We start from the raw sequence: 17,372 nt of genomic DNA, 5'->3' as shown, positions 1-17,372 counted from the left end.
AAGTTCACAACCAAATTTCTTCATCTGCTCCTCCCTCTTTCATCTGTACTTCATCTCTGACATTATTTCTATTGTAGGAACACATTTCACATAATAATGGCAAAAATTTCATCCAGTGAAGGGCAAATTGAAATATAGGAATCCACCCCACCAACAATTGATTTGGAAAATGACGGAGGGAGTATATGTTTTGATATATTTATCTTCATGTGGTATTACGAGGACCAAGTTATATGGATTTTGAAACTTGATGGAGTTTTTGTGATGGAAATCGGGAAACATCAAATGAATCTTGCAGTGTGTCGATTTTTCAAGATTGATAGAGCTTTTTGTTGGAGCTTTTACATATGATATCTATCTATGTGTTTTGGCTTTTTTTTTGTTTTTTAATGTAATGTTGAAGAACTTATATTACTTGTTTTAAGGTTTTTATGGATTTTATGTTCGATTCAATGGATTAATATGGCTTTTTGGTTAAATAGAATTTTATGATTTTTATTTTTATTTTTTTCTTGCAAAAAAATAAAATTGTAGGTACCCGACGAGCACCCTTCCACCACTAGTTAATTCCCGCCCCGATTTAAATGGGTATGAGGACGGGGCCGGAGATGAATCTCTTAGGCAGGTATGGGGGTGGGAAAGCAATACGTGGCCCCGCCCCCGTTGCCATCCCTAGTTATGATCATTTAAAGTTGTGAAATAAATTATATAGATATGCTCTAATTCTAGATCGACGCTGCGCGGCTAAGTCAACCGTTGACGCAAGCTGTTCGGCAAAGAGACGAAGAGTAGGTGGTGGTAGCTCTAGATCTATACATGCTCTTTATCTATCCCTCCCCCAAATCAACACCATTATTTATTTTTCTCTATCACAAATTGGCTATGCGCAACTAAATTAGCCGTTGACGTGAGCTATTCGACGAATAATAAGAACGATGAGCACGTGGTAGTGGTCGTGCAGGTAGTGAGCACACCTGACTCACACGTCCCGTGCTGGTGGCCAACCCAAAAAATAAAAATATATTTTAGCAGGAGTTTGTCTAGCTAAAATGTCCGTGTAAATTGGTTTCTCCGTATTATTCTCATATATAAAAAAAGGGCTACATCTTTTACCCCTATATAATATTAAATTTAGTGATTATGAAATTTTATTTAAATATTTATAACAAAATCTCTCCATCGCACTAATAATGACTCGAACATCATTTTATGGTGCCTTCACTAAGTAATAATGACTCAAAACTCATTTTATTTCTTCAAATAAGTTGGACCCTTGTACTTTATAGCTTTAAATAATACTTTTTTAATATGCGTGTCAAAAACATTTGGATCAAACTTATTGGGACAGATGAATTTTTTATTATATTTATAATTTTTTATATCATTAATTTATTATATATATAAAGATATTTTTTATATATTAAACGAATAAAAATGCTAATTTTTTATTTACGGAAGAAACCAATCACGAATTCATGATTTTAATCGTTGTTAGAGTTGGATTGGGTAAAAATTCGTAATAGATGCAATTGTCGAAAAGTATACTCCTGGTAGCACATTTTTAGTTTAATAAACACGTCCAAGATGTAAATTGCTCAAATCCTAAAATGATAACCTAATTTAGTTTCCAATCTAATTTGTTTTGACTCAAGGCCCAAGACGTGGGCCCAAATTTTATTAACTTTGTTTGACCCAAAGCTCTCTCTCATCTCTCATCTCTCTTTCGCTCTCTCGCGGCAGAACAGCGCCGCTTCTCTTTCTCTCTTCTTCCTCACTTCTCCGGCGATCAATCCACCGCCGTCCGCCGCCTGTTTCTCCCACCCTCCTCTTCTCCTCTTCAAACTGTTAACAGAAAAATACTTTAACCCCAAGATCAAAATTCCCGAAATCTATTCTCCCTTCCCCGGCGAAAGCTTCGCCGCCTTCCAGCTCACGGTAGTCCCGCCGCTGCCTGTCCAAGTCAGCCTTCGCCGTGGCCTTCTTGTATGCGCCTCTGCCGTCTCCAGCAGCAGCAACGCTGCCATCGTCGTCGAAGGCTCCCCCATTCTTCAACCCCCATTTTGGATTTCCTCCTCTTCTCGGCCACACAACACCGCAAGTGCAAAAACTTAATTCTTTTCTATTTTATTTCCTATTTAGTTGCGTAAATTTCGATTGTGCCTTTTGCTGTTGACTAGTAATGCAATATTTGAGAATTTGAATTGTAGTTTCCATTGATCATGTGATGTTTTCTTTTCCCTTATAGCTGCTAGCATTAGAAGATTATGGTACTTGTATAGTGCTTGGGAGTTGGGAAACTCCTTTTGTTGCAGTGCTATATTCGCATTATTTAGCATATTTTGTTTATCTTTATTTTTCTTGAAATCAATGTTGAACAGTTCAGTATTTGTTTTCTTTGACTTGCTTTTCCATGATAGCTCGTCCTCTATTGTTAAAAAGATATTTCCACTGTCAATCTCAGGGCAAGGGTTTTCCTATAGGATGCAGGGCCGGTGCTTGTGAGTTTTTCAATCGCATTTGATGAATCTCCATGAACAAGGTAATATGTTTACAGATACGACATTTGGAGAAGATATATGTGGTATCAAGGACGAGCCATTCATGATTGATTTTGATCTGGACATTGGAAAATTGTCTGTTTCTCCACGGCCTTATCAGTCCTCTTCTGTGGCAGCTTTGAGCATGGTAGAATCAGAAGTTTTAGGTTCTGATCTTCTTTCAGCTTTTGATTCTATCTGTGTTCATGAGTCTCTCGAGCAAAAGGACTGTGTAGCACCGGACATCAATGCCAATTCTTTTGATTCAGTTGGCCAAGCTTACCTGTCTACACAATGCCCAGCCGATGGAAATGATACTAAAGACCTTGGTTCTTCTGACTTAGCTGTTGTTGCTGAGCCATCTGTACAAGGGGATGGTGAAGCTAATAAGGCTTTGGTTGGTGGTATTGACAAAACATGCACACAGAGTCATTCCTTAATTGTATATACATCTTCTCATAGGAGGAGTGCACGCAATACTAAATCAAGTCAGATGAACGAGTCCCCAAATTCATCAAAATGTAGAATGCTAGTCAACAAAAGCCCAGAATTTGATCCAAGTTCCTTGCCAATAATAAGAAGAAGTAGAAGTTTATCTGCCAACCGGGCTCGATCTTCTGTTTGGGGAGATCTAGGGAACATCTTACCAGATATTGATCAAAGCAGTGTGGTTGAAAAATGTTTAGGTAATGAGAGAAAACCAAGACGTCAGAAAGGTGGGAAAGGAAAAATGAAGGGTATCAGAGATCAGATAGGTAAAAAATCAATAGGGAAAAGGTTGGTTCCCACTGGTCATATTTCATTGAAGGTTAAGATTGGAAATAAATTATGTACCCTTGGTAATATAACTAAAAATTTTAGTGCATCAGGAAAAGATATTTCTGGATTAATTGATACAAAGGAAAACAAGTTGGGAAAGGAAGTCCCAAGAGACATTTCAGCGCCATGGGAAAGGAATTTGGAGAAGGTGATGTCATCTGATGGTTCTGCTTTAAGCACACATCTTAAGGTCAAGGGCACTTTGTATAACCAATCCTTTGAAACTTCAAGTAACTTCCATGAGATTAGAAGCCTGGAGGAGGGTGGTAACTCTAGAACTTTGACCGAAATCCAGTGTTCTGATGTTGGAACCTCGCCTGATTCAGAAGTTATAAATTCTATTCCTGATGTTTCACTTTGTGAAAAAGGTTTACCTGTTCTACAAGATGGTCCAATTTTGTCTAAGGCATGTGTCTCTCCAATGGACATCTCCAATTTGATTTTATCAGCTAAGCATTCCAAAAAAGGAAAGAAGAAGGTCAAGCACCATCAGGTAGACAATTGTGTGTTGGGAAGCAAACTAAGTAGTGTGGGTACCAGAAATAATGCTACAGATCCTGCTTCTGTGAAAGATGTTTCTAGTTCGAGTCCATCACGAGCTAAATCTAAGAAAGGAAGGAAGAAAGATAAGTTCTGTGAGGGAGACAATTCTGAGGTGGAAACTAATCTGACAACTATAGAAACCTCAAATAAGGTGAATGAACTTGCAGATCTTGGAGTGGGTGATATCTATTGTGATGATTATATGAGAACTGCAAAACCATATATAAATGGTGAGGACATGAAGCCTTGTTCAGGGCATTTTGTGAGAAGTATGGTCTCAAACTCACCAGTCCTCGACACGTTGATACCTTGCAGCAATGGTATAAAATTTCCCAAATGTTCTAGTGCTAAGGGAATGAGCAAGGGCAGGTCTAGAAATTTTCCCAATGAGAAAGAAGCAGCCTCTAAAAAGAAGGGAAATAAAAACAGTTTAGATGGTAAGTATACATATATTCAGAAGTCCTAATGCCATCCGGAATTGGAGAAAGCCCTAGACCTAAGAGTTGAATCTACATATAGTCTTTCCTCCAGTCTTTCTCAAATCTTACTTATTTACCATCTGGAGACTGTAGAATGAGTTTTTAATATCCATATTACTTTACAGGAAATGAAACACCATTTGATCTTGGAGGAACTGAAGCATTTAGCAGTGGTGTAACTGAACCAATTAACAGAATGCAATTTATAATCGACGGGGTGAGAGAGCAACACGAATCACCTAGGAACGCATGGGTGCTTTGTGATGAGTGCCAAAAGTGGCGGCGGATACAAGCGGCACTTGCTGATCAAATTGAAGAAACGAACTGTGGATGGTAGGTAATCAAGAATATTGCAGTTTGGGCACTGACTGTATGAATGATCATATAATAAGTATTAGACCCTGCAATGAAGTAGAGAGATATTTGATTCCTTATTTAATGGCTTATTAATAGGAAAAGTTACATACATAGATTGTGGCCATTTCTCTGCAGGTTAGATATATAATTTCTGCTGGTCTAGTGTACCACTTTCTGTTAACTTGTGCATAATTTGCTTGGATCTAGGTGCTGGATATATTTTTCTTTAACTAAAATATATACCAAGATAGCCTGGTTTATTAGAAAAATCTAAACTACACGCTTAATATTTAAAAGTACCTGGCATAGAGTTGCTAGTGTATTGTATTCTATGCAATTGTGTTCCACCTGAAATTATATGCCAAAAGACACATTCTTCATTTAGTATCAAGTTATACTTTACCAGCAATATTTTCTTGGTTAATCACAATTTCTTGCTGGAATGTTGTATGCATATGCTATAATATAAAGGGATTTCAAATAATCATTTTTTGGTGATCTTTCCTTTTGGCCTTTTCTTTTTCCTTCGTTTTGGGTTGTCCTTGTTTGTGCAAATATTATGTTGTGAATGTCAAGTTCAACTTTCAGCAGGTTTGGCAAAGTTAACACTTTATTAAAGGTTCTCGCACTTTCTTTAATTTATATTTTAATTTTTGGAAAGTTACATGTGTATGATTTGTATTTTCCAGAAATGGAACAAAGGTGAAGTTTCCATGTCATACTCATACAAAATCTTTTAATTATTTGTTTATCATATTTCCGTTTAGTTTGGAGCTTAGTTAAGTTTTTTTTAACAAGAGCCAAATACCTGCCATCAGCAGCCCGACACATGTTTGGGGAAAGTTAGGCTAAGTCTGTTACACATAACCATTTCTCAAGAGTTAAAAAATACTCCCTCCATCCCAACTTTTAGTATCCATATTTCCATTTTAATCCATCCCACATTTTGGCATCCATTTCTATTTTTAGTAAATCATGAGACTCTTACTCTACTTTAATTACTTTAACACTCACATAAAAAGTGGGACCCATATTCCACTCACAACACCCCCCAACCACTTTATTAAAACTCGTGCCACTCTCAAATGGATACTAAAAGCTGGGATGGAGGGAGTATTAACTAATTAAGTCAACAAAAAAAGTAGATAAAAAAATTTGTGTTTAGTGAAAATTATGAGATACTGCTCCCTAATATCAAGCACGAATTGAAGCACAGATTGATCATGATTGGGATATACTGGTTACTTTGTTTTAAGATGTTGATGCATTCATACTTTTCGGAAGAGTGATTGATGGGTTTGATGTGTACATTGTTAAGGACTTGCAAAGATAACACTGATAAAGACTTTGCTGACTGCTCAATTCCTCAAGAGAAGTCAGATTCAGACATTAATGAAGAACTGGAAATATCTGATGGTTCTTGTGAGGAAGATGCTCGCGGAACTTTTTTTAAGCTTAATCCAGACCGATCAAAGGGTTTGTAGTTTCTATAATGTTGTCACAGACTCACAGTAGTGGCTCTGTGTCCCTTGAAATTTCGGTTCTGCCTGAGACAATATGCTTCTCCCCTTCACTGAATGTTGAGTGATTTTGTTTATTAAACAGTTGCTCAGCAGTCATCGTGGACACTTATTAAGTCGAACTTGTTTCTGCATCGAAGCCGCAAAACTCAAACCATTGATGAGGTAAGCATAGCCTCCCTCTTTTACTATTATGCCCATTCAATACTATTTAGTTTCTTCATGAAGGCTTCTATTATTTTATTTAAAATCTTCATTGCAGTGTACATGTTGGAAACATGCTATTGCTTTTGCTCATCATAGGTCGTTTATTTCACTAGCAAACCATTTAGGTGCTTCTACCGGCTTTCGTATGTATTCATATCTGCTACTGTTGAAACTTGTCAAGATCTCATTAATGTTTTGCTAATGGATGAATAAATATGATGATTTTGGCAGTTAACAGTCCCAAACCTGGGATATTGACATGAATGGCTGTTCTATTTTGAAAATTTTCACTAACTTGTATATGTTTCAATTTTAGGAAAACCTTTGGTTATAAATCGATGTTCTGTTTCAGCAATGAATTTTTTTTGCCCTTCTGTGTACTTGAGTGGAACTTGGGTTCTCAGGTTGTTTTTTTGTTGCTTTGTTTGTAAATGCATAAGCTCATGTACTCAAGTGCTCTTTGCCCAAGAGGATTCAATAAGAAAAAGAGAATTTATGCCCCGAAGAAGATTAGCTTCAAAGTTGTTTGATAGTTACATTTTTGATAACACCAATTCAGGTGGTTTCTCTCCCACTCCTTGGTTTTCCGGATACAATTATGAATCATAGACTTTTTTTGAGTCACAAAGGATTTCTAAGGATAATGTAACTTTATATACTTTGGGCCTGTCTATCTGTTATAGATTAAGGTTAGGCTCCTTTTCTAGTTCTTTGCAATTCGAATAGATGGTTTGTTTTGTTTGAAGTGTAAGACTATTTCTGGGTGATGTAACAAGTGACGCCACAAAAGTTTGCGACACGTACATATCGTATTATTCATCTTCTTCTTCTTTTTTTTTTTTTAATTCTCATTATGTTCTAGGGCATTAAGTGGTCCGAACATATGAAATTAACCATTTAATACAGTTGTATTTTTTCTCAAAACCGGCTGAAGATGCTACATATATCATAATACCCTAAATGTGAATTACTAAAGATGCATTACATAGATTCCATGCTCCTCACGTTTGGCCCCATTCAGTGCTGCAATTGTCATTCCTGGTGCTCAGTCTTTTGTGACTCTCTTAGTACATTACAAGTATATGCCATGCCAGTGGATACCTGCAGGGTCATGTTTTCTTGAAACCCTGACATGTATACGCATGCATTCCGATGGTTCGCTGTGTTCAATACTTATATGTGTATATGTGCGATCCACTTGAAAAAAAATTATTTCTTTTCGCGTATAACAGGTAATGGTTTGCCATTGTAAACCGCCATCAGATGGAAGAATGGGTTGTAGAGCTAAATGTTTGAACCGGATTCTTAACATTGAGTGTGTTCAGGGAACTTGTCCATGCGGTGAGCTTTGTTCAAATCAACAGGTGCAAAAAGTTCTGTGGTTTTACTTATATGCAGCTCTCATTTGCAGCCATGTCTATGGTTAAATTCTAATGCATATTTCGTTGCAGTTTCAAAGGCGCAAATATTCTAAACTGAAGTGGTTCAGGTGTGGAAAGAAAGGCTATGGTCTTCAGGCGCTTGAAGACATGCCTCAAGGACAGTTCCTTATAGAATATGTTGGAGAGGTTATGCATTATCATTTACTTAAGATTTAAGCCTTCTGGTATTTTGGAGCTTCACGTGAACTAATTCTATCAATCTTGGCAGGGTGAAAAAGTAGGTAATAACTAATAAGTATGAGTAATAAAGGCGCCATGAAAAAATGGTTTTATGTTTATTTCTTAAACCAATTTCCTCACTTGTGTGTGGTTTTTCTTATTTTTATTACCATAAAAGAAGCCATTATTCCATTACTTCCATCAACAGCTCAGTTGATGGGACTCTCTTATTGGATGGAATATATACAGACTGTATCTTGCATGATGAACCTTATAGGGCTTTGTGAGCTATATATTCATTGTGATCTTTGCCTTTTCAGCTGTAATTGTGAAGTTCCATTTTGGGATAGAAACTTGGTTGAAAGATGAGCTTGGTATTAATATTGTAATATCTTTGGATATTTGGATATTGCAGGTACTTGATGTGCATGCATATGAAGCAAGACAAAGAGAATATGGCATGAATGGTCATAGACATTTCTATTTCATGACATTGAATGGGAGTGAGGTTTGTTGTAATCTCTTTGCTACATGCATAAAGTAGGTGACTGTTTCTGTGCCATTAAATGTCTTACCACTTGGTCAAATCTCATCATAATTATCTCAGGCTGTCTAATCTTTTGTTTCCTGACATGTTGACCTCAGGATCACTCGGATCACTGTTGCTTTTTTTTTTTTCGTGTCAATATGTGATCCCAAGTGTCTGTTTCATGAGAGAATAGTTGTTGCATTATTATAATTTTACTTCGAGAATCTTTTTCTTTTTTCAAATTTGTGGTTGGGAATCAAATGATGTTCTGATATAGAACAATTCATGAATAGTAACAAGAAGATCTTCAACTTTGCTGGTGTCTGTCTTCTCTGTCCTTTTCTCTAGAGAAGGCATCAGATGATTTTATGTGTATACTTTCACGCCCTTTATTCTAGCAATTATATTGAAGTATATGAATAAATTGTTTCAACATCATTTTGTGATTATAGTTTCCATGTATCAGAATTCTCTTGAATTTTCAAAGTAGGTTCAAATAATTGGATTAAGGTACCTGATATCATTGCTTCAGTTTTGAACTCTGCAAACAAGAAATTTTGATCTCTAGTATTGTGGTTTTATGGCATTTGCAACAAGTTTGTACTGTAGCAGCAATGATGCAATAATACATTTCAAGTAATTAAAGTTATATCTTGGCTGCAAGCACAAATGTTTTAGTGTGACTTCAATGTTACAAGCTTGTTTTAATCTGTCAACAAATCCTAGTAAAAAAATGATTATCTTATTTCTATCTAGCTCATTGAGAATTTGAGATCCAGTTTTCCTTGCCTTCTTATTTCCGTTTTATGTCAAGTTTCTTTAATTGATATCATGGTATCAAATTATGTGGAATTCACATCCTCAAGATTTTCATGCTTCTACTCCAGGTGATTGATGCATGTTCCAAAGGGAATCTGGGTCGGTTTATAAATCACAGCTGTGACCCTAACTGTCGCACAGAAAAGGTATTATTGTCAGAGAACCTCTCACACAGTGTGCTCTTTAATGTTGTTTGTGATTCTGTTAACTTTTACTACTGATTTTTGCAGCTTTCCTGTCAATGTGAAATTCTTGTTAAACTAGTTGTGTTTTAAGTTTGCAGAACCTTCTGACCATTCCATGATTCTTGTTTAACACCTTATGCTATAACACAAGAAAATATTGCATTTGTTTTCTGTTGTTTTCCCATTTATGTGTTCTATTTTCACTTTCCAATCAATTGTTATCTTTCTAGTAATTTAGTTACATGTGGTTTGTCAGGCATGGCTAATCTATGGTCTCTTTGAGCTGTCTTTCTCTTCTTGTTCTTCTTCTCACCGCATTCTGTAGCACCCAGAACACATTACCTGCCTCCTTTGTTGATGAAGTGCAATAATCTCTTTCATTGTCAGCATTTTGTTAGTTCACATCTATGTATAATTGGAAAGATCTGACTGAACTGGTTGTCGGGTCTTTAGCCTTCTATTGTTTCTACTAGAAAAAACTTGTCACCTACATAAATACTCCCTTCGTCCCATAAAAATGTATCACTTTTTCCATTTTTTGTCCGTCCCATAAAAATGTGTCACGTCTATTTTGGGACATGACCCCTCACAACTCCTTACATTTTTCTCCCTTAAAAACACTACATCTAAAAAGTAGTGGGTCCCTTTCTCCACTCAACACATTATCCCAAACATTTCTTAAAACCTGTGCTGTCCCCCAAGTGATACGTTTTTATAGGACGGATGAGTATAAGATGTTTGTTGGATTGGATCTTTGGCCTACTTGTTTCTCAAGTAAAAAAGTTCTCACCTGATTCAGAAGCAGAACACTCTTGACTAATTTGATTGAACGTAAAAGTACCTGCATGCTTCTTGGTCTGGTAAACTTATTATCTCATTGCTATACTATATCTTCTAAGTCGAATGGTATTTTTTTCCCTATTTGTTCATTTAATTTATAAGAATTACACTTTTATGGGCTTTTACTTGTGTCATGGTCTGCAGCTTCAAATAAATGAAAATTTGACTTTTGGGTTGTCACGAATTAACTGAATCTTTGCTTGGCAGTGGATGGTGAATGGGGAAGTTTGCATTGGACTATTTGCTTTGAGAGATATAAAGAAGGTAACTTACCCTTGGACAATTCATGTGAAATTTATTATTGTTCATTTACACTTTTACGGCTACCACCTTTTCTTTCTGGGGTGGGGAAGAAGTGATATATGGTATAGCTGCTGCCTTTGGCTTGCTTCATAGCTCTTTCACAATTTATACTCTGATTCCGAGCAATTTGTATGTGCTGAAGAGTTAACAAGCTTTCTTGGACTTTTGCATGACAGGGGGAAGAGGTTACATTTGATTACAACTTTGTACGTGTTTTTGGGGCTGCCGCCAAAAAATGTGAATGTGGTTCAGCTAATTGTCGGGGCTATATTGGTGGTGATCTAACAAACTCGGAAGTAATTGCTCAGGATGATTCAGATGATGAATACACAGAACCTGTTATGATCTGTGAAGAAGGAGATATGAGTGAAGATTGGAATGATATACTATTAAACAATTCAAAAGATGAAATTGCTAATGCACCATCTGAAAACATCTATAAGATGAAGAAACTTATCGGCACTGTTGGTGAGAGCTTGATAACATCACACACTTCTGAAACTTCTCCTCAATTAGCTGAAGGTGCCGACTCTGCACAGGTAGTAATCAGGGTTGCAGATGGGTTTGGTGTTTATGATTCTATTGGTAACAATTCTGCTGCTGATGTTGTTGAGAAGTCAAATAGCAATAATAAAACTATTGGCGAGTTCTTGAAAGGATCTACACCAGCAGGTCTTAAGGTTGAATCTGAGGGCATAGTGTCCCAAATGCACGAGTCTTCCCAAGTTGAGGATATTACCTCAGAATCGGATGGTATTGTGAATAAATCCGTGTCTTCCACTCACAAAACAGTGATTAGTGTACCACATAGCAAATCATTGTCTTATAAAGTTGAGTGTAAGAGGAGCCTAAAGTATGCTACTGCGGAAGGAAGGGATGAACTAGCAAAGTCCAATTGTCTCACCAAGACCAAGCGCTTATTGTCATCAATTAAGAAAGGGAAACCTAAATTGAATGCTTTGAAGGACAAAGTATCTCCGGATGTGAATAAGTTAAGTGCAGAACTGAACAAATCCAAGAAGTTACCAAAAATGTCTTTAAGCCATAATCTTGAAGCAGGTATGCAGAGATATAGTAGACAATGATCTTAAGTTAATCATTTCTGGTTATTTTATTTAACAAGTGATGTAACTGCTTGCAGTAGAAGGGAAACTGAACGAACTACTTGACCCCGAAGGAGGAATAAGCAAGCGAAAAGTATGCTCTTCCTCGGTTACTCTTGTACTTGGAGTTTTCTCATAATTTTTGCTGTCTTATTTTTGAGGATCTGATACCATCAATTCAAGCGACAAAATATAGCCAATTCTTTCTTTCCATGGTTTTTGTTAGAAATAATTGTCTATTGCTGATTTGTCAAAATGTTTCAGTTGTATTTAAGACTAAATTATGGACATGACCCTCTTTTCTTTTCTTTTCTTTTTTGAGGGGAGAACATGACCCTCTTTAATGTGCCTGTAGATGGTTGTTTTCTGTTTCCTAAATTCGTATGATTTGATAGGATGCGTCAAGAGGTTACTTGAAGCTTCTTTTTCTAACTGCTGCAACTGGGAATAATGGCCATGGCGAAGCTATTCAGAGGTACTCAGAAAATACTACTGCATGCTATTTTTTTTGTAACCACACATGTCCTCATTTGTAGGTGAAAGATAACTGTTCAAGTGCATGTCAACAATTTACTTGGAGATGCTTTAATTTCTCTTCCTCTCATGCAGCAATAGAGATCTTTCGATGATTTTGGATGCACTTTTGAAGACAAAATCTCGGACAGTTCTGGTTGATATTATAAATAAAAATGGTAGTTATTTTGTTGCTTTATTGCCAGAAGAAACCTATATTGAAACCTTTCAGAAAGTGGAGTAGTAAATAAGTTTTTGCTGAGAGTGAACTTTGGGTCCTAGGTTTGCAGATGTTGCACAACATATTGAAGCGATATCGGAAAGAGTTCATCAAAACTCCAATTCTGCGCAAGCTTCTTAAGGTAAAATTTTCCTGGTTCAGAAACTTTTACTTAACCAGATCAACGAACAATTTTTTTTGATGCATTGTGCATGAGTTAACCACATGATGAACAATCCTGTAGATGTGAATGATATCTAAGGTATTCAATCAACATATCATGGCCATATTTAAATTTGGTGTCTCTAATTTGGGTACAGTTTCAAAATATGAATTACCTAAAAACATTGCTAATTTGGTTATGGTGTTTCTGATTTTCTCTTGTATGTGGACATTTATGCATATGATGATATGGAAACTTAAATGATCAATGTCACAAGCTTAGCAGTTCTAACTGAATTTGAGCTGCAAATGAATTCTATGGACAATGCTGAGAAAAGAAGAAAGAAAAGAAAAAAATAGAAGTGGTAGTGAGGTGGACTGAGGGAGGATAGTCTTTGTGATTTCAGCATCAAGCACATTTTTACGGGCTAATATGAGTCGTCATGTTACAGAGGAATAAATGTGAACAGAAGATGAGGCAGGAATCAGGATGCTCGTGGAAGAGGAGGAAACTAGATACTCCATATAATCATTAAAAAACCTCTCAAATATTGATATAGTAATGCAATGCTTGAACATGTCACTTATGTAAACCATCAGAGCAGGAGTCCGACCAAAAATGGTTGTAGTACTGATAGTTGCTAGACTATAATAATTAGAGAAAAATAGCTTCTGGAAATTAGAACTTAAGCTCTTGCTCATATACAAATGCTCGATAGAATTAAGAAAATGTCAACTGACACAATATGAAGGAAAAGTATGCAACTCAGAATAGCTCAAATCTATCATGCATAAAATACTCTTTTAAGTATTCCCTGCCAGAACCCAGATTAAACTATGCCATTTCCATTCAATGCTTGTTCTGCTGCGTAAGATCCACATTCCCAAGCCTGTGATGGCTCAATGGTATACATGTAGGAACATACTCGTCGCACAGCGTTATATTGGATGCAATTGGCTGGAGAATAGGCAGATAATAAGAACAGCAAGCTACAGAAACAATTTAATTTGGCTTGCACTAAGGACAGAGACAGATAATTTGGCTTGTCCCCAATTCCAAAGTGATGCATTCAAAGGAAATAACATATTTATCTTGTACTTTTTGGTTAGCTTCATATCAAGCAACACATCAATTTGTTTTTGAACTAGATAGCATCTTGCTGAATGCTGATACAGGGCAGCATTTGCATTATCGTTGTATCTTTTTCAGATCATTTTAAACTATTTGGATTAAATAAATTTAAGTTTAACAAATAGTTACTGACAGCTGTTACACTGTTCTTCCATAGGTACTGGAGTATTTAGCAACACGAGAGATTCTTACGTTGGAGCACATAACTGGAGGTCCAGCTTGTCCAGGAGTAGAGAGGTGAAGAAAATTCTTGTTTGTCATTCATGTTTTATTGCTATACCAAGATTTATTAGGGCTCTGGTGATTGGGGTGGAAAGATATAAGATCACACGACTGAGGTTCAAGGCACACGGTGTGCCAGCCCACTCACCCCTTAGAACCTGTGCAGCACTTCATTACAGCACACACCTAGGATCTAAGAGGCACACCTTAATCTATGAATTTAATAATATGTCATTGTCAACAGAATGAACTCAAAAATCCTTGTGTTCTTTACGTTTTCATTCTGTTTTTATATTTAAATTTTGTGTTTTTGTTGATGAGATAGTTTTAAGTGTCTTCTGTTTTATCTTTCATTGTTATTTTTCCCTGAATCGCATCTTATTTTGTACTTTGCAGCTTTAAAGATTCAGTATTGACTCTAACAGAACATGATGACAAACAGGTAACATATACAAATCTGTCAAGCTATGAATTATGCAACGTGCAATTCCATTTTTGATGACGTGTCCTGTTGTTACTATTTTATATAATAAGACGTATAGTTGAAGAAAGCTGTTGTCCTGACTACAAAATACAACATAAAAATACAAAAATAAAATAAGAATCATGCTATAGCAGATTAACATATACTTAAAGATATTGTATTCTTGCCCTAGACCGCGACTTTCCTACTCTATCCTCATGAGGGGTCGTGGAAATTCTAGTTACAGTGATGTTGGTCGTTTATTTGGCATCAAAGACATTTGTATTTCATTTCGATGATATCTTGGTGAATTAATCAATGGGAAATGGAATTCTTCTGGTTACTTTGACCGAATTCAAAAAAAAAACTTTATATAGTTGTACACACCTAAGGTTAATTGCATATAAATTACTGAACTTTCAACAAATTCTCATTTTGCACACAAACTTCAAAATCTGTACACAACTATTAATTTTTTCTCCTTTTGCATACTCGCCCATTTTCTGACGTGGTAGCATGACATAAATATGCTTGTTTGGCTTAGACATGCTCGTGTGGCATAAATATGACATGGAAAAATAGAACCAACGTCGAATTGTATAGTTGGATGGAGACGACGTCGGTTCAGGCACAAAGTTTGGCTGGAAAATTGGCGAGTATGCAAAATGAGAAAAAATTAATACCTGGGTAGTTTTAATACAGATTTTAAAGTTTGTTTGCAAAATGAGAATTTGTTGAATGTTTAGACAAGATACTTGATTTAAATTTTCGTATATTTTCTTGCCAGGACGGGAGTCTTGTTTTTCGGTTTTCCCATCAACCTATTTGTGGTGTAATATCTTTTGTACAACTTTCTTACTTTTGAATTTCTATAAATTCTTATATATAGCCCATATATCTCTCCCCATCAATTCACTCAAATGCAATTACTCTTTCCCTTCGCCCTACTTATTATCTCATTCATACTCTGATTTTTTGGTCTTTTACCCAGATATTTAGTTTAGTTTTCTTATGAAAATAGTGGTTCTCTTGCCTATTGTTTTCTATTATGTCATTTACCGATTGTGATTAATGTTACTGGGTTTATAGAAGTAAAGTATTATGTGCATCAGATAACTCTTCTTTTACTATAATGCAAAGGGATTATTACAAATATACCACCAAGGTTTTGCCTATTTACAGAAACCTTAATGACTTCCAAGGTTTTGCAAACACTCCCTGATACTGTGGAAAACTTTAAAAAAAAAATTGTTTGCGGTAATCTGCAAGGTTTTGAAAGTAACTGTGTTTTTCTGTAGACAAGTCAAACCGCAGAGAGTTTGGTTTTTGGTTTTATACGTAACGCTTAACTACCCCTAAAGTCCATCTGTTATAAATTTCTGATGTCAAACACAAGATATTTTCTTTTTGCCTTTTAAGTTGTGGCATTCCATTGGACTGTTACACATTTATGTCCTCTGTGTTCTCTGCTTGGTCCTTTTTATATTCCATCTCGAACAGATAGAAGATGCATCATTGAGCGATGAAGGTCCCATAGTTTGCTGAAGACTTGGACATCTTTTACCTCTCAGGTCCATCAAATTGCACGGAACTTCAGGGATAAGTGGATTCCTAGATCCTTAAGGAAAACTTGCTGCATGGAAAGAGATGATGGAGCTTTTGAATATCAGCAGCCTACAAGCCACGGAGGTTTATCAGTATCATATGATCATTGGACTGATAGAGGGGGAAAACCAACAGAAGCAACAAACTCTATCGAAACACAGCCAGTTGCTGCTTCTGGCACAGTAGACACTTCTACCCTAGAGCTCTCAGCTTCAGGTAGTAGCTGCAGAACCAGTGAGCCAAAAACACGCAAGCGGAAGAGTCGATGGGATAACCCTATGGAGCCCCCACAGTCAAAATGTAGGAACAACTTGGTAGGTGATGACAAGCATAATGTCAATGAGGATATCCCTCCTGGGTTTGGAACTCCTTGTAGTGGCCCTATGATTCCTTCTGATGCTTCGTCAACTGCTCCTGATCACCAAGAAAGAGAGACGCAAATAAAGCTGTGCTCCCTTAATATTGTATTCGGTGAACAACAGTTGAGGTTCAGTGCGCGTATGCCTATCACCTATGGAGTTCCCTTTACTGTCATGCAGCAATTTGAAGTCCCACAAGCAGAAATCTCTGATGGTTGGACTACGGCTCCAGGTGTGCCATTCCATCCATTTCCACCTCTGCCTCCTTGTGCCCCCGTTGAGCTTGACCAATCAACATCTGCTAGATGTGCATCATCGAATGCACCTACAGAAACAGCTGGACAATCTTGTTTGACCTATCAAACAAAGACATGCAGCATGAACTCATCACATGTCTCAGTTGCAATTGGCCGCCCAGATCTCCAGCAAGGAGGAGGTTCTTGTAGCTTGGGACGGAAATTCTTCAGGCAGCAAAAGTTTAATCATTCGAAGCTTCCACCATGGGTTCGAATGAGAAATGGGTGGGGCTCTGCTGGGAACAATGCCAGAATCGGTTTGCCAGGAGTAGGCTTAACAAATGGAGCAAACGATTTTAGGAACTCAGACGAGGATTATAGGAATGAATTTTTTATGTGAAATTCATTGGCATCGGTTGTGGAAAATCAGCCTTAGTTATAGGAGCTGTTGAAAACTTTCTGATTATCCTTTTTGGTGTATTGCAATTCTTTACTCACATTCTTGCAAAATTGCATTATTCTTTTTGTTGCTTCAACTTTATCTCATGTTATAGGTAACGGTAGCCTTTTCTGCAACAAATACCTTTACAGGAAGGTAAAGCATCCTTCACTCCTTTC

General features: G+C 36.7%; 1 protein-coding gene across 5 annotated transcripts; it reads left to right on the top strand.

The window, feature by feature from the left end:
* The first annotated feature begins 1,678 nt into the window (after nucleotides 1-1,678).
* On the top strand, nucleotides 1,679-17,290 carry LOC131011826 (histone-lysine N-methyltransferase ASHH2). 5 transcript variants are annotated; one of them, XM_057939685.1, is made up of 18 exons: nucleotides 1,679-2,094; nucleotides 2,462-4,336; nucleotides 4,504-4,711; nucleotides 6,054-6,211; nucleotides 6,341-6,420; nucleotides 7,695-7,826; nucleotides 7,914-8,030; nucleotides 8,479-8,571; nucleotides 9,480-9,557; nucleotides 10,644-10,700; nucleotides 10,916-11,798; nucleotides 11,881-11,936; nucleotides 12,238-12,317; nucleotides 12,452-12,534; nucleotides 12,638-12,717; nucleotides 14,027-14,106; nucleotides 14,488-14,533; nucleotides 16,126-17,290. In XM_057939685.1, the coding sequence occupies exons 2-18, from the start codon at nucleotides 2,521-2,523 to the stop codon at nucleotides 17,152-17,154; spliced, it is 5,076 nt and encodes a 1,691-aa protein (XP_057795668.1). In that variant the 5' UTR covers nucleotides 1,679-2,094; nucleotides 2,462-2,520; the 3' UTR covers nucleotides 17,155-17,290. The 5 variants fall into 5 exon arrangements, with proteins under 5 accessions (XP_057795668.1, XP_057795670.1, XP_057795669.1 ...); XM_057939687.1 differs by having other exon boundaries at nucleotides 16,055-17,290; XM_057939686.1 differs by having other exon boundaries at nucleotides 1,679-2,098.
* Nucleotides 17,291-17,372: the final 82 nt, after the last annotated feature.

The sequence above is a fragment of the Salvia miltiorrhiza genome, chromosome 2, assembly GCF_028751815.1.
Source record: "Salvia miltiorrhiza cultivar Shanhuang (shh) chromosome 2, IMPLAD_Smil_shh, whole genome shotgun sequence".
Taxonomy (NCBI): domain Eukaryota; kingdom Viridiplantae; phylum Streptophyta; class Magnoliopsida; order Lamiales; family Lamiaceae; genus Salvia; species Salvia miltiorrhiza.
The sequence above is the reverse complement of the archived record's forward strand: the minus strand, read 5'-3'. Positions and strand labels throughout refer to the sequence as shown.

Coding starts and splice junctions, on each gene's coding strand:
- LOC131011826 (XM_057939685.1), top strand. CDS start 2,521: ATGAATCTCCATGAACAAGGTAATATGTTTACAGATACGACATTTGGA. Junction 6,212..6,340: donor TAATCCAGACCGATCAAAGG/GTTTGTAGTTTC, acceptor TTTATTAAACAG/TTGCTCAGCAGTCATCGTGG. Junction 9,558..10,643: donor CTAACTGTCGCACAGAAAAG/GTATTATTGTCA, acceptor TTTGCTTGGCAG/TGGATGGTGAATGGGGAAGT.